We start from the raw sequence: 25,279 nt of genomic DNA on the forward strand, positions 1-25,279 counted from the left end.
ATGTCAGACCCCTTTCCAAGCAGAAAATGGGACGTGTGGTGGGAGAGGAGCCTGGCTCTGCCATTTTCCCTGCTGCACTACCCAGTTCTGTTCAGGGTCTGCCATCCTCCCCTCTGCACAGGAGGTGGGGAAGGGTCCTACCTTGGAAGAAGCTTTTCACCCTGAGGTAGCTGACACTGAGGCGCAAGACTGAGAGCTTGTCCAGTTTGGCAATGATGTCCGGCGGGAAAGGCAGGAGGCTTGCCAAATGGTCCAATTCCGCGTTCAGACGATCTCTGTGCCTCTTTGAAGGGTTGGACTTTTCGTTTCCCGATGTTGGCTTTCTGTGGGAAAATTGCTATTTAGTATTTCTAGCATTAAAGACAAGGTGTTCCGCTCTGACTGCCTTCCTGGCCATGCAGTTTCATGGTTAGGGACAGACAGTCCAACACACTTTAGCCCATGATCTGCCCAATTCCTTCTTGAACCTGTTCATATTTAATCAGTGCTGGCAAGGAGCTATTTTCTTACATTTCTGGATGGCGCTGTCAGAGGATTGCGGGGGGGAAGAGGCCTCCAGACCAACATAGCTGACTTTTTCCATGGAGCACAACCCTAGGAGCCAGAGGAACTGGGTTCTAATTCCAACTCTGCCACTTGCCTGCTGCGTGACCTCGGGCAAATCATTTAACTTCTCTATACCTCAGTTTCCTCAACTGTAAAGTGGGGATTTAATATCTGTTTTCCCTCCTATTTACACCGAGCTTCATGTGGGACAGGAACTGTGTCTGATCTGATCGCATCTACCCCAGTGCTTAGGACAATGCTTGGCATATAGTTAGCACATAACAAATATCACAATTATGATGATTACCACTTGGGAGCTGCCCCATTTCAGTTCTTGTTCCAACAGGAAGAAGTCATTAGACTCACCTGCAAGTGCCAATCATGCTTCTTTTAATCACATTGGTTTCAATTTTACTCAATTTAGGGCAATATATTCCCTTGAGGAAGACTGATACTTTTCGCTTGCTTTGGTGGAGGTGAGTGGACTATACAAGGGAATACATCTATACAGTCAATGAAAAAACACAGACTTGGGAGTCAGAAGGACCTGGGTTCTAATTCCAGCTCTGCCACATGTCTTCTGTGTGACCTTGGGCAAGTCATTTCACTGTTCTGGGCCTCAGTTACCTCATTTGGAAAATGAGGATTACGACTGTGAGCCTTACGCGGGACAGGGACTGTATCCAACCCGATTACCTTGCATCTAGCCCAGCGCCTAGTACAGTGCCTGGAACATAGTAAGCGCTTAAGAGATACCATCATCATTAGCAAAGAAGCAGATTTCTCACTGTGGCCTAGTGGAAGGAGTAAAGGACTAGGGGGCATGTAGAAGTAGTAATCATAGTAGTCTCTGCTCTGCCACTTGCCTGTTATGTGACCTTGAACAAATCATTTTCCTTTTTAGTGCCTCAGTTTCCCTATCTGCAAAATAGGGATTAAAATCCTACCTCTATCCCCCTTAGACTGTGAGCCCCATGTGGGATAGTGTCTATGTCTGCTCTGACTGTATTGTACCTAGCCCAGGACTTAGTACTGCGTTTAGCAGACAATAAATGCCTAATACCACAATCATTATTAAGCAACTTCAACTTTTTTGACCCTATTTGAGATGAACTACGAAACGCCTTATGGCCCACACTGGACTCTGAAAACGACTCTGATCAATGTAACTTCTTGCTCTCCAACCCAATTCAGTTTCTCATTTTATTATCAAGCTTTGATCATGTCCCCATTTTCGTGCCCTGTCCTGGGGACTGGGTAAATTGCCAAGTTGGAACCTAGTCGTGGAGCTTACAGTCTAGGGGATGGACAAACACATAGAAAATGTGAAGAAATTCAGATGAGGGATGCTAAGAGAAAATGGATCCTGCCTAGTGGGTTTGCAATTCAATAAGGGAGGTGAGCTTGGGCAAGTCACTTCTCTGTGCCTCGCTCTCCTCTTCTGTAAAATGGGAATAAAATGTCTGTTCTCCTCCCCCCTACCCCTTTAGACTGTGAGGCCCACGTGGGATAGGGACTTAGTCTGATCTGATTATCTTGTATCTAGCCCAGTCTTAGCGCATAGTAAACACTTGGAAAATACTATTACTATTGTAATTATGAAGACAAATAAGCAGGTTACAAATTTTGCTGGCAAACACCAAGGAGGTGAATGGGTGGAGGGGGGTGGGGAGGAGAAGGAAGGAAGGGAAAGAGGTTAATTACCCAATTAGGTTCACAGAAAGAGCCCTAGAGCTGCTCCAGGAACTCAAACTAGGAGACTCAAGGGGAGGGCAAGGAGGATATGGGAGTTCTACAAGCATTCGAATTTATTCAAAGAATAGCTTGCACTTTATTTTTTTTAATGGTATTTGTTAAACACTTACTATATGTCCGTCTCCCCCGATTAGACTGTAAGCCCGTCAAACGGCAGGGACTGTCTCTATCTGTTGCCGACTTGTTCATCCCAAGCGCTTAGTACAGTGCTCTGCACATAGTAAGCGCTCAATAAATACTATTGAATGAATGAATGAATATGCCAGGCATTATTCTAAGCACTGGGGTAGATACAAGTTAATCAGGTTGGACATGGTCCCTGTCCCACATGGGACTCAGTCTTAGACCCCATTTTACAGATGACAAAACTGAAGCACAGAGAAGTGACTTACTCAGGGTCATGCTTCAGGCAAGTGGCAGAACCAGGATTAGATACCAGGTCCTCCAATTCCCAGGCCTGTGCTCTTCCCACAGGGCCATGCTGCTTTTCTGTGTTGTCTGTGAAGCAAGCCAGTGTTGCTTCCAATGGGCGGGCACTTTCAAATTTTAACTGCTGCCTCCCGCCACCCCCACCACAAGCCCAAGATCACCCTCCCAGACGGCGCACCCAGAAGCCATCACCACGCTCACTTCCTGCCTGAGGTTGGCCCTGCATCTTATAGTGATATAAAAACAGAAACCAGAACAAGTCTGATAGTAAAACAAGTCTAGCAGTCAAGGGAAGGCCTTGCTTGCAAGTAAGGAGCTATAGCAATTTTCCCTCATGTGGGTTTGCTGTGCCTAGATGCTGGGCTATTAGCCATGTCCAGAGAAATGTCTCCTCTGCCAAAGAACAGGCAGTTCTGATATCCTGCAACCCAGGGAGTTCCCTGCATTCTTTGGAAAGCATGACTGCAGAAAATAGGTATTGGACCATACCCTTGCTTAGATGGGACTCTGGGTCAGCTGCTAGTATGAGCAGATGGAGGCAATACGGATTGGATCCATGAAAGGATGCAGTATTTGTGACCTCCGGAAAAAGGAAAAGGCATTTCTTTCTGCCTGCCAGTCTTCCCTGAGAGCCCCAGAGCAGGAATAAGGCAGACTCATCACCAATTTTCCATGCAGGGAGGGGTTCCCGAATACCAGCCCTCTGCTCACAGCTTCCTTTCTCAAACCATCCTCCAGTCTATCCAGATCACCCGAGTTAAACCCATTTCTAGGTGGGAATCAATCAATCATTTGCATTTACTGAGCACTTACTGTGTGCAGAGTACTGTACTAAGCGCTTGGGAGAGTACAATATAACAGTCGGTAGACACGTTTCCCCCCTCACAAGGTGCACGGGGTCTAAGGGGGAGACCAACACTAATAGAAATAAATTATGGATATGTACCTAAGTGCTGTGAGGCTGAGGGTGGGGAGAATAAAGGGTGCAAATTCAAGGGTAAGGGCAAAGCAGAAGGGAGTGGGAGAAGAGGACATGAGGGTTGAGTCGGGGAAGGCCTCTTGGAGGAGATGGGCCTTCAATAGGCTTTGAAGGTGGGGAGAGTAATGGTCTGTCGGATATGAAGAGGGAGGGCATTACACGTCAGAGGGAGGCTGTGGGTGAGGGGTCAGCAGCGAGAGTGACAAGATAGAGGTACAGTGAGTAGGTTGGTATTTGAGGAGTGAAGTGCGCAGGCTGGGTTGTAGCAGGAGTGCAACGAGGTAAGGTAGGAGGGGGGAAGGTGACGCTTTAACACATTCAAAATCAATGGTAAGGCGTTTCTGTTTGATGCGGAGGTGGATGGGGTTCTTGAGGAGTGGGGAAACATGGACTGAAATTTTTTGTAGAAGAATGATCCAGGCATTATCATTATTATCATTATTGAGAGAGTGAAGTAGGGACTGGAATGGGGTGAGAAAGGAGGAGGGTGGGGGTCAATACAGAGACTGATACAGTAATCAATGGAGGACAGGATAAGTGCTTGCATTAAGTGCTTGGAAAATGTTATGTTACAATTCCTGGGGTTGACTGAAAAATTATAGATTGGTGGGCAGAAAAGTTGTCACTGGCCCCTGGCAGCTTCAGGGCACACTAAATCAAAAGGTCCACTGGTCAGGCTGGGTGAACTGCCCCAGGGAGTCTCTTCAGCTGTCTCTACGGATGTGGGTTCCAGAGCTATCCCAGGCCCAAGCTGAGCTCTCAGGACTAAACATGGATTCAGGGCCATCTGGGATCCCCAGGGCCCAGGTACAGCCATTGCTTCAAGGCAGCCTGGCGAGAGACTCCCTGGGTTGGTCACGGTATCCTCATCAGCCTTGGGTCATCCGCAGGCCCAAAGACACCAGAGAGACTGGTTCACGGCAGGGCCTCAAGTCACAGGTCCACAGAACCAGCCAGATTCCAGATGCTCCAAGATTCAGTGAGGCCTCCCAGTTCAGTGGCCCAAACCCCAGAGGTGACCTCAAAACCCACCTGACTCTTCAAGATTCTTGAACTCTGGCAATTTCAGGGTCCACTCCATCAGTTCTCTCCCGCCTACCTTACCTTGCTGATTTCCTACTACAGCCAAGCCCACACACTTCGCTCCTCTAACACCGATCCCTTACCATGTCCTCCCTCTGGCCTGGAACTCACTACCCCCTCCAACAGATCACTACTCCTGACCTTCAAAGCCCTCCTAAAATCACATCTACTAGAGGCCTTCCTTGATTAACCCTTCATTTTACCACCCTAATCACCCTCCCCTCTGTGTTGCTTTTGCACTTGGATATGTACCCCTTCAGCACTTTGCTACCTCACCCTCAAGCCCCACAGTACTTATGTAAATATCCGCCTCTAGACTGGAAGCTCACTGTGGGCAGGGAATTTGTCTACCGACTCTGTTGCACTGTAGTCTCCCAAACACTTAGTACAGCGCTCTGCACACAGTAAGTGCTCAATCAATACTGTTCATTGACCAGCTGATTGATGGTCAGCACAGCCCCTAGATCATTCAGGATGAAACTGGCCTTATTACAGCAGGGACCCAAACAAGAAGTTCTCGATCATCCAACTCCACTGCATTTGGCTCCAGGTCATTAACATGTTTGAGCTAGTTGGAGGGTGAGAAATCTGACAGAAGGCCACTGAACACAACTGAGAAGAAACCATTTCCACTAAAATGAGCCCAGGGTGACTTTCCAGCTAAGATAACAATGAACTGGCTGTGTTTGCTTAAGCAATTTATTTTACCTTTGGTTGACAGGTTAATTAGCAAGAGTTTAATCCTTCACTATTTATTTACTTAAGCTACAGACAAGACTCTTCTTAGGATGTCTGCTTAAACTACTTATTTTATGCTTCTCAGTTGTTTCCTTTCTGTGGGTATAAGTTTACAAACTGTTAATGTGGGAAACTACCTCGGAAGGAATAATGCTACTAGTTGAGAATTCTATGTACGTAAAACTAAGCAAATAGTCCCACTGTAGAAAAACATCAAATTAATGCTAAATGGTCCCACTTTCAGCTCACTGTTTTCAACTCTAAATGGTTCTTTGCTGGCTGGAAGGTGAATTTCACTCTAAACCCTTGCAGTTTTTTTAAATTGTACTTGCTAAAGGCTTACTATTTGTCAACCACTGTTATAAGTGCTGGGATAGAAACGAGTTAATCGGTCGGACACAGTCCCTGTCCCACCTGGGGATCAGTCTTAAGTAGGAGGGAGTTGGACTTAATCCCCATTTTACAGCTGAGGTAACTGGGGCACAGAGAAGTTAAGTGACTTGCCCAAGGTCACACAGCAGACACGTGGCAGAGCCAGGAGTAGAACCCAACACCTCCGACTCCCAGGCCCGACCTCTTTCCACTAGGCATGCTGATTCTCTGGTTCCCAAGTAATTGCTAATTCCCATCACTTATGAGTGCTCCTTTCTAATTCCAGGAAAGTTTTTCCTTCATTTGGTTTTTACAAGAATCATCCAATAAAAATAGTTTACAAAAATAAAATGACATTAAAATATACTCTTTTACCTTATGATTGTCTGCCATTCCCCTACTGCCCTTTTCAAAACACCAGTCCCAGCTCCTGATCTTCCCTCTAATCAGTTCCATATTCCTGTCTCCCCATAAAACACCAACAACAAGATCAAGTCCTAAATGCACTTCATGATACTTGGTTTTAAACGCATACAGTCTTTCTTTGTATATTAAAAGCCCCATCTTTTGCTCATCTGACTGCTTGAGCCATATCATCCAAAAAACTTTGATCCCAGAATGGAATCTTCTTTCTCTACGCTACCCAGATTGAAGAGAGGGAACAGATACTATCCACTGAATTGAGAAAACACTGAGTGACTTTAGATAAGCAAAGGGAAAGAGTTTGAGCAAATAACGGGGAACACAGCAATATCACTAAATTCCTGGTGCCCAGCAAAGCTGAAGAAAAAACTTAGATTTAACATTGTTGTTGGACCTTTAAGTAGAGAGGTTAGTTTTGAGGTCCAGAAATAGCTTGAAGTAGACCTAGTTGATAATATTTGATACTACATATTATACCTTGGCGATGTAGAAAGTACTGAATTAAGTGTTTCATGAACCCATGAATACATGGATACGGTTTCCAACCTGGCCCCTAGCAATAGGCAACTAACGTGAATCTAATCATCGATCTAGTCTATCTGTTTTCCTAAGATTCTGTTAGGTAGAAGCTTTGGAAAGAAAAGCACATGAAAAACACTTTCGCTAATAATTTAAAACAACTTTTACAAAATCAAGTTTCAACCTGACCTGATATGCCAGCCATTTTTAGGAGGTTATTCTATTTTTTCAAAAGCCGTTTCCTTCATGGACTTTTTTGAGGCACCTGGAAACCTTTTTTCATTTGAATAATAATGACCTGTCCTGATTAATAACAATAATGATGGCATTTGTTAAGCGCTTACTATGCGCAAAGCACTGTTCTAAGCGCTGGGGAGGATACAAGGTGATCAGGTTGTCCCACATGGGGCTCACAGTCTTAATCCCCATTTTACAGATGAGGCAACTGAGGCCCAGAGAAGTTAAGTAGCTTGCCCAAAGTCACACAGCTGACAAGCGGCAGAGCTGGGATTTGAACCCATGACCTCTGACTCCCCAGCCCGTAATGTTCTAAACCCTTCCTTTACCACTCGGGATACTTTGTTACTCCACTGATTTCTATGTGCTGCTTCAAGGTACACATTACACCACAGAAATGGCCTCACAGAGCCATCTCATTATAATAGCTTCTAAATCAGGGGAGCAGAGAGTGGACAGGGTCAGAGGGCAAACAGGAGCTAGTACCCTTTTGGGCTGGAGGCTTTCAGGGTCCTGAAACCATGTGACGGCTCGGGCAGGGTGTGAGGAGGCATGCACTTACTCACTGCCTCTTGCAAGTAGCATTTCACTTCATGTTTTATACTCGATATGTTTAATTGTTGAATTTTACACTTCCTTTCATGGTACTTTAGGCTTAAATCTTACTGTTAGATGCATCTATCCTCCCACTTCAGATCGCGAACTGCTGGTGGGTGGGTAGGCATCGTGTCTCAATTGTTTTGTAATTACCCCAGCACTTGTTCAGGGCTCTGCCCATTGTAGTAAATGTTAATAATAATAATAATGTTTTAGTCCTACTATTTTAGAGACTCCTTAGAACTTGGTTTAGACATCCCTCCCAGGAGCAGTTTTAATTAACCAAGCCCATTTTACTTTATTAACAATCAACAAACATTGAGAATATGATACTTTACTGTTTTTGTATAGGTTTTCTTCTTTTCCTTCCAGCATACATACACTCCCCCGGTGGAATCATTTTCTTTGGCCCTGAAACAGAAAAGTATCAAGTGGCTTGTCACTCTGAGAAAAATGAGTATTTTGAGCAACCTCAGACACCAACAAAAGGCAGGAAATTCAATTCAACGCTGTTCTGAGACCACATCATTCATGACATTGTGTCATTTCTTCCTGGATGGTTAGAAATGAGGGGCTATGTTTAATTGACTTACCGGTTATCATATTTTTTCACGAGGTCCCTAATTTAAAAAATTCAAACACATTTCTATCCAGGGTCACTGTTTACCAGATAAGTCACAATATTCTTCAGTTTTTAAACATTCGTACACTAAGCAGCACAATAATTCTTCATCTCTATTAGGAAACTCCTAAATGATTGAAGTTCAAAATGATCTACCTCCTAGTAATAAAAAGAAATAGCCATAGATTACAATTAATTCGTTTTAACAGCTAGAATGTAACAATTTGTGTTTCCTAATATTTGGAAGAGTTGAGAGAGAGAGGATTTTCCTTTCAGTATTTTTTTCCTCTCACTGATCCACAGCTTTGCAACACTATCTTCAGCCAAGCAGCTACCCAATGATGTTTAGCAAACTATTTTATTTCTATATGTCCAGGATTGTTTGAGACACTTAAATACACATTTGCACTCCGATGGAACCTCAACATAACAAGAACCTCATTAAGGTGGGTGGGAACAAAGACACCATCAAAAGACCCACACTGAAGATAGGAAACCAGTAAAAGTCTCTCCAACACAGTCTTGTTATAACGAGCTTGTCGAAAAGGGTTTTCTTTTTTCATTTTGTTTCAAAACTGGACCCAAAACCTCCCCGAGTGATCCCTGCTCAGGCAAGTCACTTGACTTCTCTAGGCCTCAGTTACCTCATCTGTAAAATGGGGATTAAGACTGTGAGCCCCAAGTGAAACATAGACTGTGTCCCACCCGATTGTATCTACTCCAGCACTTAGTACAGTGCCTGGCACGTAGTAAGCCCTTAAATACCTTTTTTTTTTTAAAAAAAAAAGAGGCAATTGAAGAAAAGCCACTGCAATAGTGATCACAAAAACAAGAGACTTACTAGGAGCCTGGAGGCTGAAGGCTATTAAAAAAAATCACCTTAGACGCCAAAGGAAAAAATGTGCCTCAGAATAATAATAATAAAAAAACAAGTATCCAGACAGAAACTCACCAGGGTTAAATAGGCAAAGTATAAGGTTATCAGCAAGAAAGGTCACCAATTCAAAAATGGAAAGTTCACCCAAGCGAGGAGAACAGGAAAGCCTATAAAGCACAACTGCCAGATGCCTCAACGAAACCAGGCAGATTAAAAATCAATCGGTCAATCGATCTATGGCATTTATTGAGTGCATAGTGGGTAGAGCGATATACTGAGCATGTGGGACAGTACAGCAGAAGAAGTCTGTATGATACAAAAAAAGGTCTGAGGAGAACCTTGCAAGCGATGCTGAAGTTAAAGTTGTGCACCTAGGGGAAAAAAATGGTCAAATACATCAAGAGCCAAGAGCTGGAGAGGGACTCACAAGGGCCACAGGACAATTGTAGGATAAAGGTGCATTCAGGGATGAAAAGGAGGGAGCCAACAGCCTCAACCATTTAGATTATGGAAAATATTAGCAAGATTCCTACCTACAAATTGTCTCTTGGAGCTGACAGGCAAGAGGAACGGGATCAAGATATGATGACCACCAGATCAAACTATCAACCACCCAATCCATTTCAAACCAAACAAATTGGCCAGATCCACCAAATCCACTGGGGCCAAAGAGCACTCACCCACTAGTGGTTCTACAGGAGACCCAATGGGGAGTTGAAGGCCTCTGGCCAGACGGAGGACCCTATCATTGCAGAAGCCACTGTGCAAGAGGGTCAGTGGATTGCCAGTGCCGTTCCCACCTGTAAACAGAGCCAGCTTCAGACAATAAGCGAGTCAGACGGCCACCTCAGGCTTCCTGTCATGGGGAGGCAGTGGATAAAGATTCTGAACTGCCCGTCTGAATCAGAAATGGTGCCTTGGTTCGGGGTGAGGATGACACAATGGCTTTAGAGCAAGGTAGGGTGGCCAATGCCCCCCGTCGCCCCCCAGAGAAACACACTAAGCTCAGGGGTTCGGATGGACTTCCATCTACCCTCATTCGGGTAGGCTACACGTGCACACAGTGCGACATAATGACCATCACATGGAGCAAGAACAGGCAGTGAATTTTTCCCTCAGGCGAGGGTCCAAAGCCAACCCTGTCTGTAAGAAAGATTCCAGAAGTGATCGTAGGATTTGTAGACTAGTGTCACTTGTATACCAGGAAATAGTGACGGTAGTTGAGTGCCTTCTGAATGCCATGAACTGTACTGAACACTTAGGAAGTACAACAGAAACACAGGACATATTGCTTGAAGATAAGGAGTTGACATGCCAACTAGGGAGACAAAGAAATATTCACAAGCAGTGGAATCTGAGTAAATAAAAACTGGCTATTCAATTGAAGATACATATATAAGGAGGGACATAAATGGATCTGGAGTATGAGAGTTAGTCAGGGAAGGCTTGTTGGAGGAGGCGGAAATTTTAGGAGAGCTTCAAAGTCGGTGAGGGCTGAGGTCTGGCAGATTTAGGGGAAGGCAGTTCCAGGACCTGGGGACATTGTGAGCAAGGGACTGGAGGCCGGCAAAATACGGCTGGAAAATGCCATTTGGGGGAGCTAAGAGTATGAGCAGGGGAGTGAGGAGAGATGATAATCGATAGAATTTATAAGTAAGTTTAAGATCACACTGAGTGCTTAGAAAAACACAACTGGAAGTCAGAAGGACCTGAATTCTAAACCCAGCTTCACCACTTCCATAATGAGAAAACAGTGAATGTATTTAGATTTTTCAGAATGTCTTTAAAAGGATCCACCCCTCCATCAGAAGCTTTTAAATAATGAGGGTCATCATGGGATCCGGAGGGTGGGGAGAGGGGAGAAGGAGATGGTCTGTCAGTCCTGCCGCTGGTCGGGTGGCATGAGTGATGCTCTAGGGGGCTCAGATCGAGCCCTGGTCGTGCCAGCTTATTGTGGGCAAGGAATGTGTCCATCAACTCTGTTATATTGTACTCTCCCAAGCACTTAGTACAGTGGTCTGCACACAGTAAGCACTCAATAAATACCATGGATTGACTGGTGTGTCTGAAGATGGCACCCACACTTTGCCATGTTCTGCACCCCTGCCTGCCTACTCACTCACTGCATTCTGTAGCCCAGTGGCAAACACAACTGGTTGGGAAGAAAATACGAATGGGCTGCCAAGATTTCACCACTGTAATCAATCAATCAATAATATTTACTGGGAGAGGGAGGGCGAGAGGTGCTGCACACGTGGCATAGTGGGAACCAGAAGGAACTGGGTTCTAATCCCGGCTCCGCCACTTGTCTACTGGGTGACCTTGGGAAAATCACTTCACTTCTCTGAGCCTTAGTTACCTCATCTGTAAAATGGGGATTGAGACTGTGAGCCCCACGTGGGACAGAGACTGTGTCCAACCTGATAGCCTTATACCTACCCCAGCACTTAGAACAGCACGAGGCACAAAGTAAGTGCTGAACAAATGCCATCATTAAGCCAACCAGCACTTTGATTGATTCTCCTGTATAGGATCTTGATCGGGACCGTGGCTCATCTATTGTACCCGATAGGAGACTCCATTCATCTGGAATGGAGAGAAGACTGACTAAAAGATAGGAAGTAAAGGATAGGGACAAAAGGCCACTTTTCAGGAAATGAGAAATCTAAACCGTGATTTGGGTCCCCCAGGAATCAATGCTAAGGACAGTTTGTTTAGCATTTTCCTAAATGACCTGGAAAAGTTAAGTGTAGTGACATACTGTGATTTTCTGGGTGGAGAAATTCAGGAAGAGGAGGATCTCAGGAAGATCTCAAAGTTAAGTGAGTGGGCTGAAAAATGGCAGGTGAGCTTCTAGGGGAGCAAGTATTACAGGAAGAGAAAAAAGAATAAAAATGACAATTATATGCTAAAAGACTCTGGGCTATCAGTCCAGATGCAACAGAGAGTCCTTAGAATCATTGCTGACTGTTTTTTTAAATCATTGGTTCAATGTGAGGCAGAGGCCAAAAAGACAAAATGAATGCTGGGCATCTTTAGAAAATGGGTTGATAACTAACAAAAGTTATAAATCCAGGGTAAACCTGGACCTGCAATATATACATACCATTCTGGTTGCCTTGCCTTGGGAAGAGCATAAGGGTGCTGTGGGCAGGGATTGTGTCTCTTTATTCCTGTACTGTACTTTCCCAAGAGCTTAGTACAGTGTTCTGCACAGAGTAAGCGCTCAATACGATTGAATGAATGAATGAATGAATGAATGAATGAATAAGAGAACCTGAAAAGTTAAAGAAAGGACAACCGTGATGACCATGGAGTTGGAGTGGCTTTTGAATGAGAGAAACATTAGAACTCTCAGCTGGGAAAGAAGAAGACAGGGAGGGGACATGGATGAAGCCTACAAAATCATGAAGGGAACCGACAGGGTGCATTCAAAATTGATGTTTACGCATTCCCACTACATCAGCTGAAGGAACATCCTTGGTGGTTCGCTCAGAATGGAAACATATGAAAATCATACCCATAGAAAGTTGGACAGGCGGAAAATAATGGATTTCTCAAAATATTGAGAAGTAGCATGACCTAGTGGAAAGAACACAGAACTAGGAGTCAGGAGATCTCAGCTCTAATCCCAGCTCTGCCACTTGTTTGCTGAGAGATTTTGGGAGGGTCACTTAACTTCTCTGGCCCCCGTTTCTTCATCTGTAAAATGGGGATTAAATACCTTTTCCCCTCTCTCTTAGGCTGGGAGTCCCACATGGCACAGAAACTGTGCTTAATCTGACTGTATTTTTTTTAAATTGATATTTGTTAAGTGTTTACTATGGGTCACACACTGCTCTAATAGCTGGGGAAGATGCAACTTAACCAGGTTGGGCACAATCCCCATGCCACATGGGACTCACAGTTTAAGTATAAGGGAGAACAGGTACTGAATCCCCATTTTACAATTGAGGAAACTGAGGCTCAGAGAAGTTAAGTGTCTTGCCCTAGGTCACACAGCAGCTACATGGCAGAGCTGGGATTAGAACCCAGGTCCTCTGACTCCCGGGCCTGTGCTCTTCTATGCGTCAAGCACTGTACTAAGCACTTGAAAGACTACAATACAGTGGAGTTGGTAGACATGATCCCAGCTCACAGTGGAGTAACGACGAACAGAAGACTCACCTCACCTACACCAGAAGGGAGTGAGGAGAATAAAAGCAGAAAAGCTGCAGGATGGCAATATGGAACTACTACATTATGAATTGGTAAAATGTTGATTTGTTTTTTTCAGCAAAGCTTCTTCTAAGCCTGTAATAAGGACTCCCACATTTTCAGACCGGCCAACAGGAGACAGAAGATGTTTGACCTCAGTAATGCTTAGCTGATCCGTTTCAGTCGGAGATGGGCCCACGTTTGCTAAGGTTCCCCGGTCACACGGCCCTACCAGGGGTTAGTGATGACATGGGCTGCCCTTCCTGGCCTCTGAATATTTTGTCAATCTTCCCTCTTGTTCAGCTAATCTTGTGACTCAGTCTCTCCATCTTTCAAATGGAGCTATTGAGCCTGCTTCGTCCCCTTCGCAAAGTGATCTATTTTAACGTCTGCCTCCCCCTCTAGTCTGTAAGCTCCTCGGGGGCGGGGAACGTGCCTACCAACTCCTGCACTGTACTCTCTCGAGTGGTCAGCACAGTGCTCTGCATACAGTGGGCGCTCAGTAAATTCCACTGATTGAGGGAGTCGTCTAGACAGTCCCAGAGAGTTGTCTGGACAGTCCCTCCAGCGTTCTATAGGTGGGAGGAGAAAGGCATCCTAACGCACCTCGTCCAGCAATCTGTGCTGCTGTGACAACCCCGACATTCTCCCCTCCATACCCACGAAGGCAGGCGGGTGACTATGGAGTCTGGCAGGAGGATTGGGGGTTCTGCACGGGAAAGGCTGAGACCGGAAACAGCGGACAAAGCAACCCAGTGATCCAGATACACCACGCCCAAGGACCCATTTTAAGAGCGGTTGATCGGTGTGGAAGAAAGAGAGGAGTCAGTGCTTCAGGTCGCACCATAGGACCTAATGGGTTTTGACTTGCACAGATTCTGAGTAAATTTAAGGCCCCTCACGAAACCATCATTTTATTACAAAACCATCTGTCATTCCAAGATGGAATTTCATGAAGTCTAACACATTTACCCAAATGCCCAATACCCGGAAGGCTCCTCCCCGACCACAATTTGTCACGGTCCCACCCTTCCTTCCTACCCCCTCCAGGAAACCTTTACTACCGAAATGAATTCCCCTTGCCCCATCCTGGCAGTTCACACACTCACTCCTGCCGCCCCCATCCCCCCCCCCCACCACGCTCACCCACCTCCCTTCCATAGTCCAATGCCTCTTTAGTTGTACAGAAGCAGCCCAACCTCTCATTTATGCCCGAAACATGAAAGTGAAAACCCACAACCCGGGAGAATTGGCGTACGGGAGAGGGTGGAGGGATTTGTTTGAGTACCAGATCGCTGGTACTCTGCACCTCTAGAAGCACACGCCAACCGCGCCCCAGCCCCAAAACGGGCAACGTGGGTCAAAAGACCGCACACCCAACAACTCTGCTCTGACCCTCCCGACAACTCCCAGGCCCTATTCCCTGCCTTTCCTTCACAGTCCCCCGATCCTCCTCTATTTGTGCCAGGACCAGACCCCGTTGGCTGAGGGAGCAGCAGCCTCAGACGCCCCACTTACCAGCAGCACCCCAGGAAATCCCATTAGAGCTTCCTGCTTGAGGTAGTTTCCCCAAGTGTTCTTGGGGCAGCCCGACCCCAAGGCCTGAGGTCTTGAAGACTTGCGGGTTTGCCCTGGGAAGGAATGGGAGAGGGTAGATGGAGCCAGGGAGTCTACCGAAGCCCTCTCTAGGTCTCACGCACAGCCCACGTTGGCAGTGTCTTCCGCGAGCCGAAGGACGACTCTACCACCACACACCCCATACGCCAAACTTCCCTGGATCGAAAAGCAGCACACAGAAAGGGTTTTTTTCGAGCGACGTAGAATCTCGGAGCATAGCGGGCGCAGCAGAAGGAGCAACAGAGCAATTCACCGGGGCCGGCTGCTTCAAAGAATCCCGGAGGGGCAAAGGGTGGTTCCTTTCTCCCCTCCGGGGAACGATGTCTTGAACCATGGGCCCAGAGGGAAGGACCACAAAGCATAATTTGGGTTTCCCCGAGTTTTCTGCAAAAGCCTCAACCCAAGAGCGTTTTTCCAGGCTGGAGGAAAAGAACACCTCAGTTTCTAATGCAGTAGAAAAAAAGGGCCCAGTAGAATTACCTCTAGGTAGAGAATTCCTCTTCTCCCTGCCTGCTTCAGGGCAGTCGCGGGGCCAGGGTGTGCCCGGATGGTTTTTCAAGAGGTAATTCTTGCAGCCAGAGAGGGCTCCTTCCTCCTCTCTTGCGTCCCCTTTCCCTCTGGATCGCCTGATCTAGAGGGCTGGAGTGAAACCTGCTACGGATTTCATTTGTGTCACGACCTAAATATTGAGTTTGGAAGCAATTGCGATACTTCCGGGATTTATTCTACTTTTACTTGGAAGCCAGGGTGCAAATCTGTACGGCGTAGGCAAATCGGAGGCAATCATTTTTAATGGGAAGGCAACGGGGAGCTGTTTCCCGTTACGAAGACCGGAATGTCTTTCGGCAACAGTTTCCCTCCCTGAGGGCAACAGAGGTCTGCTTTCCCGAACTTCTTCGGTTCTGGTAGGGACTCGCCCTGCCCGAGGCGTTCCTTCCCGCGGGGGAAGACCGTGATCCCCCCGTGGGACGGGAACCGTGTCCAACCGGCTTATCTCGTAGCAACCCCGGTGCCCAGCGCAGTGCCGGACCCACGGTAAGTGCTCAACGAGTACCAGAATGATCATCACTGGGGCTCCAGGGGGATTCTGGCTCTGAGGAGCCACGAGGCCCACCAGGTTCAGGTGTCCCTTCGCAGGCCCGGGGATGGCCCCGGGGGCCTCCATGCACCAGCCCCCTTTTGCAGAGTCGATCGATCAGATTTTCCGCGGGCTCACTGTGGGCAGAGCGGGGCACCGTACTGAGCACTTTGGGAGAGTACCATACGATGAGCCAACACGTCCCCCGCCCACGACGAGCTTACGGTCTGGAGGGGGAAGAGCTCTCGGTCTCCCGCCCTTCCACACGTCGTCCCCTCTCCCTCCATCGACTGATCGCTCGGTGGCATCTCCTGGGCGCTCAGTGTGGGCAGAGCACTGCACTGGGCGCTCGGGAGAGGATGTTTACCAGGGAAGGGCCCTGACCTCGGGATCGATCTAATCCATAGTGGGCTGTGCCACGTCCTTAAAATCGGGAAACAATAGAAAGCCGGGAGAGTCGGCGTCCGGGAGATGTCTAAGGAGGATGTTTCGGGCCGATCCCCGGTGTCCGCAAGGCTCGAGACCTAGAGGGGAGTGGTATCGGAAGGAGTGGGACACGGTATCATCGTCATTGTTAGTCTAATTATTATTATTGACGATAGCGATGATAGCGGCGCTGAGCGCCGGGGCGAATACGATGTGAGCAGACGAGGCGCCCGCCCGAGCGGGGATCCGGTGGAGTTACGGGAAGCAAGGAGACCGGATCGGTTGGATGGGGCAAGTTTGGCTGGCTCCCCTCCCCCGGACGGGCGGAGGTGTCCGCGGGCCTCCCCGGCGGCCCGACCCGGCGGGCTTCCCGACCCCGACCCCGACCCCGTCCTTCGCTCCCTTACCTCGCGTCCCTCCTCGGACGGCCCCGGGCGGGGGGCGCCGGCCTTGGGGTCCGGCCCGCCAGCCGCCCGCCGCCTCCGCCCAGAGACCGGGCGCCGTCGAGGAGGTCCGACGACCTCAAGCCGCAAGAAGGAGCCGGCCCCCGAACCATCCGGCGCGCCTCCGCCTTCCCTTCGCCGCCTTCCCCGGCGGCTGGGCCGGCTGGGGCGGCTGGGGCGGGCCGAGCGACCGGCGGGCCCGGGGGCTCCGGCCCCCCTCCCCCCATCTCCGCCCCGGAGGGGAGGAGGTGGGGGTCGGGGCCGGGCCCGGTCCCGCCCCGCTGGGTCCGGAGGCGCGGGGTCCCCGACAGGGCCACGGAGCCCGCGAGGCACTGCGCCCCCGCGCGGGCGGGACACGTATGGCGCACCTACCTCCCCGCCGCGCCTCGCTCCGCTCCGCTTCTTCTGGGAGCGGCCTCTCCCAGGCGCTTCGTCCAGCGGTCTGCACCCGGGAAGCGCTCGATGAACGCGACCGAACGAATGAACGACTGCCGCCCTCCCCAGACCCGCACCTCCCACTCCCGCCTCGCCCGACGGCGCAGCGGCTCTGGCCCTCCGCGCCCCCTCATTCCTGCCCTCCCGACCGCGCCCCCTCGCTCCCTCCCCCGCACTCACGCCTTCCGACGGCGCACCTGCCTCCCCGCGGCCCCCCGCACTCCCTCCCGCGCACCTGTCTTGCTCTCCCTTCCCGCAGCTGCTCCCTCTCCGACCCCCGCACGCTCCAACCGCGCACCCGTCGGGCTACTCGGCTCCGCAGAGCCCGGGGGGCCCTCCAGGGTGGGCCCCCCAGCTCCTCCCGCTGCCATCTAGCCCCGTCTCCCGGGCTCCGGTCCCTTCCCCACCTCCGATCCTCCTTCTCCCTTCCATCCCCCTCCCCCCAGCACCCCACTGCCCCACCCCGGGGAGCTCCCTTATGGCTTCCCCGTAGCCCCGAGCGGGGCCATTAGAAGTGGGGAGGAGGGGTAGTGCTTCTCTAAATCCGCTGCCCTGGCGGCACCGACGGGTTCCCTTCCTAAACTAGCACAGAGCGGGGGGGGGGGGGGGCTGAAAGCAGAGCCGGAGCGGAGACCTTCCCGTGGCTCCGGACAGCACCACCGTCCTCCCTTTCTCACGAGCCTGGAACCTCAGCGTTGTCCTCGACTCATCTCTCGCGTTCCAGAAGCAGCGTGGCTTAGTGACAAGAGCCCCGGCTTGGGAGGCGGGGGTCGTGGGCTCTAATTCCGGCTCCCCCACTTCTCGGCCGTGTGACTCGGGGCCAGTCACGTCGCTTCTCTGGGCCTCAGTTCCCTCATCTGTCAAATGGGGATGAAGACCGTGAGCCCCACGGGGGACAACCTGATGACCTTGTATCTCCCCCAGTGCTTAGAACGGTGCTCGGCACAGAGTAAGCGCTTCACAGATACCATTATTATTGTTATGATTATATCCGATCTGTCACCAAATCCTGTCCGTTTCTCCTTCACCACATTGCTAAAATCTACCCTCTTCTCTCCATCCAAATTGTTACCCCGTTGATCCAAGCACTTATCCTATCCCATCCTGACCACTGCATCTGCTTCCTCTCTGACCTCCCTGCCTCCTGTCTCTCCCCCCTCCAGTCCGTACTTCAGTCTGCTGCCCGGATCATTTTTCCACAAAAACGCTCGGTCCGTGTTTCCCGATGCCTCAAGAACCTCCAGTGGCTGCCCACCCACCTCCACATCGAACGGAAACTCCCGGCCGTCGGCTTTAAAGCACTCAAGCACTTTGCCCTCTCTTATCTTACCTCGTTGATTTCCTACTCCAACCCAGAATGTTCACTTCGCTCCTCTAATGCCAACCTACTTACTGTACCTCTATCTCGTCTAACTCACGGCCGACCCCTTGCTCATCGTTTTGCTTCTGTCCTGGAACTCCTTCCCCTTCATCATCTGACAAACCATCACTCTCCTCACCTTCAAAGCCTTAATAATAATAATAATAATAATAATAATAATAATAATAATAATGTTGGTATTTGTTAAGCGCTTACTATGTGCAGAGCACTGTTCTAAGCGCCCAGGGTAGATACAGGGTCATCAGGTTGTCCCTCGTGAGGCTCACAGTCCTCATCCCCCTTTTACAGATGAGGTAACTGAGGCACAGAGAAGTTAAGTGACTTGCCCACAGTCACACAGCCGACAGGTGGCAGAGCCAGGATTCGAACCCCCGACCCCCGACTAGCAAGCCCGGGCTCTTTCCACTGAGCCACGCTGCTTCAAACACATCTCCCAGACGCCTTTCCCAAACCAAATCCTCATTTCCGAGACTCCCTCTCTTCTGCATCACTCTTGCACTTGGATCTGTACCCTTTATTCACCTCACGCTCAGCCCCACACATTTCTGTACCTATCCGTAATTTATTTTAATGTCCGTCTCCCCCTCTAGACCGTAAGCCCCTTGTGGGCGGGGAACACGTCTACCAACTCTGTTCCGATGGACTCTCCCAAGCGCTTAGTACAGTGCTCTGCACACAGTAAGTGCTCAACAGTACAGTGCTCTGTACACACATAAGTGCTCAAGAGATGCCATTGATGAATTGATTGATCCTCTGCCCCGTAGTTTATAATCCACTCTCTGAATCTTGAGTTCTGCTCCTCTAGCCACAGCTCCCTACTGACTTTTGTTTTTATTCTACGTATTGCGCATTTGTCTTTTGTCCCTTAAGCCGTTTTAGTCTCTCACTGCTCCTGATGTGTCCGTCTCCAGTCCCCCTTCCCCACCCCCTACCTATATTCAGAGCTTGTGAACTCCAAGGGAAAAGAGTCTGTGTCTAATTCTAAAACCCAGGGTGCACATACCCCTCTCCATCACTCTGAGCTATCCTAGTGTGGGGCCTAGGACCCAAAGTAAATTAACTGATGTGAGGCTGGAGCTTCTGGACCCGGCCTGGGTTAGGTGGGAGCGGAGGGGACATTCAGAGTCCAGATGTACTCTATCGGTGCAGTAGATCTACTCCTTAACCTCCCATTTCCTCTCCTCCCCATCCCCATCCATGGCTTCGTGGATAGAGCACGGTCCTGGGTGTCAGAAGAACCTGGGTTCTAATCCCAGCTCTGCCACATGGCTGCTGTGTGACCTTGGGCAAGTCACTTCACTTCTCTGGGCCTCAGTTCCCTCATCTGTAAAATGGGGATTGAGACTGTGATTACCTTACATCTACCCCAGTACTTAGAACAGTGCTTGGCACATAGTGAGTGCTTAACAAGTACCATCATTATTATTATTATTACCCAGGCTCCCCCAAGTCATTGGATCCAGGGGCTGATTTGGGGCCACACCAGGATCAAGTGAGGGACAGGGTGGGTGAAGGGTCCCTAAATCGGAGGGCCCAGGACCATGACCTCAATTCATCCCATCTCCCAGATGGCCCTACCAGTATTTTCTCCAGCTCTGTCAGAGGTAGTCAGATTTGCCAACACTTGCACGGACCTTCTCTAGTTCTGTGTCTTTCTTAAGAGGCAGTAATAATAATAACCAAAAATTGTGGTATTTGTTAAGCCTTTACTATGTGCCAAGCACTGTACTAAGCACTGAGGTAGATAAAATCAATCTATGGCATTTATTAAGCACTCACTACATGCAAAGCACTGTACTAAACGCTTGGGGGAGTACAATCCAACAGAACTAGCGGATACGTTCCCTGTCCATCATGAGCTTACATTCTAGAGGGAGAGACAGACATTAATAGAAATAGTTTATAATATATAATTGAAAGATACGTAAACCTCACTTACTCTGGGGTTGGGGTGGGGAGAATATCAAGTATCTAAAGGTCGATGCAGAAGGGAGAGCAGGCCAGGGAAAAGAGGGTTTAATAACGCTTTGACAGTGGAGAGAGAGATGGTGTGGACTATGGGGAGGGAGTTCCAGGCTGGGGGGAAGATGCAGGAAAGGGGGCTGCGGCGAGATAGACAAGATCGAGGCACAGTGATGCAGATGCAATAGTCAAGGCAACTGCCTGATGGTCTATGGCACTATGGCATAGCATTGACACTACGTTGCCCACATTTTGGCTTTAAATGGGTTTTTTTTTTAACTATTTACACGACTTCATTCTCAAAGTGGCTGTTTGTTTCTTATCTATTACTTTTTCATCAGTGAAAATAGACTTTCTTCAATTTCATCATAAATCTCGTTTTAAAACTGTTTGTTGTGGAACCTTATAAAAGGACTTTTGAAAATCTAAAATATGACATCCACTGACGTCCCTCAATCCATACACTTTTTGACCCCTTCAAAGAATTCCTGCACTTTGTGAGGCGTGATTTCCCCTTCTGCAGACTAAGTTGTCTCTGCTGAAAATCACAGCTTCTATTAAGTTTCCAGGGGTAGAATCGATCAATTAATCAATGGTATTTATTGAGCAATTACTGCGCACAGAGCATTATACTAAGCGCTTGGGAAATTTCAATAGAACAGAGCTGGTAGACCTGTCCCCTGCCCACCAGGAGCTTACAGTCTAGAGGGGAGTAAGGCTTACCGGTCTATTAATTCTCAGGAGCACCTCAGAAGCCTCTCTTATAGATTAGAAGCAGCATGGCCTAGTGGAAAATGCATGGGCCTGGGAGTCAGAGGACCTGGGTTCTAATCCCAGCTCTGTCAATTGCTTGCTGTGTGACCTTGGGCAAGTCACTTAATTTCTCAGTGCCTCAATTTCCTCAATTATAAGGGGTCAGAAGACCTGGATCTGCTACAGAAGCAATGTTCTTCCTCCTCCTTAGACTTTCCCACGTAGGAAAGGGATTGTGTCTAACCTGATTAGCTTGTATCTATCCCAATGCTTGAGACAGAGCATAAATTCATCTAACAAATTCAACTCATTCATACAATCATATTTATTGAGCACTTACTGTGTTCAAAGCACTGTACTAAGCACGTGGGAGAGTACAATACAACAACAGACACATTCCCTGCTCACAATGATACCACTACTAAATAATAATAATAGTCACATTGACAATCTACTAGTTCTTCATTGCATTGGTCATTTCTAACAGTAGTTTACACACAATTGATCAATCAGTGGTATTTACTGTGAGCCTACCGCAGCGTAGCTAATTTAAGGCTCGGGACCTACATGAGGCTCTTCACTTGTGGTAAGGCTCACCATGAGAAGTCTGGTAAAAATGAACTTTATTACTATTTCACTAAAGGTATCACTGCTCCAGCCCTTTTGGTGGGGTTGGCAGTGCCCCCACCATCTGGGATTGGACAGGGAAAGAGCGAGTTGACTAGCCCCACCCCAGTCCCTGTTGTCTCTTGCTCAACACTGCCCACCCCACCCCAGGAACGACTTCTCTCGGCCACCCACCACCACTCTTTCTCCCACCTGGAACATCTGTTTGCCCTTTGGGTTTAAGGAATTGGTCTGTGGCTCTCTGGTGGTTCCAGGTGTGGCCACCACTAGCCTATTGCTGGCAGAGCATTGTACCAAGTACTTGGGAAAGTACAAGGGAGGCAGAAAATGCTACCCTCGAGGAATTTACAATCTAAAGGTGAAGACAGACACATGAACGTTCAGATAGGAAGAAGAAGCACTTAAATAGTAGACTCTATAAACTAATATTAACAGAAGCACAATGGGAAGCTATGAATGCACAAGTACTAAGGTGGAACCAAAGTGCTGAGGAAACTGAGGCACAGAGAGGTTAAGTGACTTGTCCAAGGTCACGCAAGAGGTAAGTGAGGGAGCTGGGAGGAGAGCTCAGGGCCTCTGGCTCCCAGGCCCATGCTTTTTCTATTAGGTCATGCTGCTCCTATGGGTCAAGCCCGGTCTTGAGCACTGAGGTATATACACAATACAATCAGATGAGACACATTAAGAGCTTACTATGTGTCATTCACTGTGCTAAACACTAATGTCAATAAAATCTAATCAGATGAGACTCAGCCCATGCCCCAAACAGGTTTCACCATCATTCTCCTTGAGACTTTTTCCCGTAGGTTATCCAGGGGAGACTTGTCAATTAATTCCTGGAAGACTTTGATTGACAAATGAAAGGCCTCAGGCGATCACTGATTGTTCCCTTAATTCCAGGGGTCCCAAACCAAATCAATAGCAGGGCGGCCAATGGATAGAGCGGGGGCCTGGGAATCAGAAAGAGCTGGGTCTGGGAGAAGCAGTATGGTATAGTGGATAGAGCACGGGCCTGGGAGTCAGAAGGTCATGGGTTCTAATTCTGACTCTGCCACTTGTTTGCTGTGTGGCCTCGGCAAGTCACTTCACTTCTCTGTGCCTCAGTTACCTCATCTGTAAAATGGGGATTAAGATCCTGAGCCCCATGTGGGTCAGGGACTGTGTCCAACCCGATTTGCTTGTGTCCACCCCAGCGCTTAGTAGAGTGCCTGGCACATAGTAAGCACTTAACAAATTCCACAATTATTATTATTTTAATCTCAACTCTGCCACTTGTCTGTGGCATGACCTTGGGTGAACAACCTGATCGCCTTGTGTCCTCCCTGGCACTTGGGACAGTGCTTGGCACATAGCAAGTGCTTAATAATAATAATGTTGGTATTTTCTAGGCGCTTGCTATGTGCTAAGCACTGTTCTAGGCGCTGGGGGAGATGCAGGGTGGTCGGGTTGTCCCACGTGGGGCTCACAGTCTTTGTCCCCATTTTGCAGATGAGGGAACTGAGGCACAGAGAAGTGAAGTGACTTGCCCAAGGTCATACAGCTGACAAGCAGCAGAGCCGGGCCCCCCTTTCCCTCTGCTCCTCCTCCCCTCCCCATTCCCCCTACTCCCACTCTCTGCCCTTCCCTTTTCCCCTCCCCACAGCACTGTGCATATTTGTATATATTATTGATTACCCTATTTATTTTGTTAATGATGTGTATATATCTATGATTCTGTTTATCTTGATGATATCTACAGCGTGGCTAGAGAAGCAGCGTGGCTCAGTGGAAAGAGCATGGGCTTTGGAGTCAGAGGTCATGAGTTCGAATCCCAGCTCTGCCACTTGTCAGCTGTGTGACTGTGGGCAAGTCACTTAACTTCTCTGTGCCTCAGTTACCTCATCTGTAAAATGGGGATTAAGACTGTGAGCCCCACGTGGGACATCCTGATTCCCCTGTGTCTACCCCAGCGCTTAGAACAGTGCTCGGTACATAGTAAGCGCTTAACAAATACCAACATTAATTAATATCTACACCAGACTACTTGTTTTGTTTGGTTCTGTTTTGCTCTGCTGTCTGTCTCCCCCTTTTAGACTGTGAGCCCGTTGTTGGGCAGGGATTGTCTCTGTTGCCGAATTGTACATTCCAAGCGCTTAGTACAGTGCTCTGCACACAATAAGCGCTCAATAAATACAATTGAATGAATGAATGAATTAATCACTTCACTTCCCTGTGCCTCAATTAGCTCACGTGTAAAATGGGGATAAAGACTGGGAACCCCCGTGGGACAGCGACTGTGTCCTACCTGATTAGCTTGTATCTCCTCCGGCGCTTAGAACAGTGCCTGGCACAGAGTAAGCAGTTAACAAATGCCATTTTTTAAAAAAGGAAAAAAAAAAAGCTCCTTGTCCCCAGAAGCCGGACGAGCTGAAGACCCAAGGTTCCGGACACAGAAGGCACCAGAAATAGCGGGTCCAAAGCTGGCGATTCATTCAATCGCATTTATTGAGTGCTTATAATAATAATAATAATAATGATGGCATTTGTTAAGCGCTTACCATGTGCAAAGCACTGTTCTAAGCGCTGGGGGGATACAAGGTGATCAGGTTGTCCCACGTGGGGCTCACAGTCTTATTCCCCATTTTACAGATGAGATAACTGAGGCACAGAGAAGTTAGTGACTTGCCCATGGTCACACAGCTGGCAAGCTGACAAGCGCTGATAATGGTCCAGCGCTTAGAACAGTGCTTGGCACATAGTAAGCGCTGAACAAATACCATCATCATCATTATTATTGTTCTGTCGTCTGCCTCCCCCCCTTCTAGACTGTGAGCCCGTCGCTGGGTAGGAATCGTCTCTATCTGTTGCCGAATTGCACTTTCCAAGCGCTTAGTACAGTGCTCTGCACACAGTAAGCGTTCAATAACTACGACTGTATGAATATGATTTCCGCGCTCAGAACAGTGCTTGGCACATAGTAAGGGCTTAACAAATACCATCATCATCATTATCATCATTATGCCTGCGTGCGAAGCACCGTTCTAAGCGCTCGGGAGAGTACAGTACGACAACAAACAGATCCATTCCCTGCTCACAGCCTAGACATTAATAGACACATAGACGTAAAGGACCGCGGGGCTGGGAGGGAGGACGAATGAAGGCAGCGGAGATCGTCGCGGGGAGGCGAGAGCGACGGCGTTGCGG

General features: G+C 48.5%; 1 protein-coding gene across 1 annotated transcript in view; it reads right to left on the reverse strand.

Annotated features, from left to right (window-relative positions):
* Window positions 1-16,954, reverse strand: part of AHRR (aryl-hydrocarbon receptor repressor) — a 127,417-nt gene extending 110,463 nt beyond the window's left edge. Inside the window, 3 exon segments of the mRNA XM_029053542.1 lie at window positions 142-323; window positions 8,017-8,089; window positions 16,903-16,954. Of these exon segments, the coding sequence (XP_028909375.1) occupies window positions 142-323; window positions 8,017-8,078 (244 nt within the window). The 5' untranslated portion in view covers window positions 8,079-8,089; window positions 16,903-16,954.
* Between the last annotated feature and the right edge of the window lie 8,325 nt (window positions 16,955-25,279).

The sequence above is a fragment of the Ornithorhynchus anatinus genome, chromosome X2 (genome assembly GCF_004115215.2).
Source record: "Ornithorhynchus anatinus isolate Pmale09 chromosome X2, mOrnAna1.pri.v4, whole genome shotgun sequence".
Lineage (NCBI taxonomy): Eukaryota > Metazoa > Chordata > Mammalia > Monotremata > Ornithorhynchidae > Ornithorhynchus > Ornithorhynchus anatinus.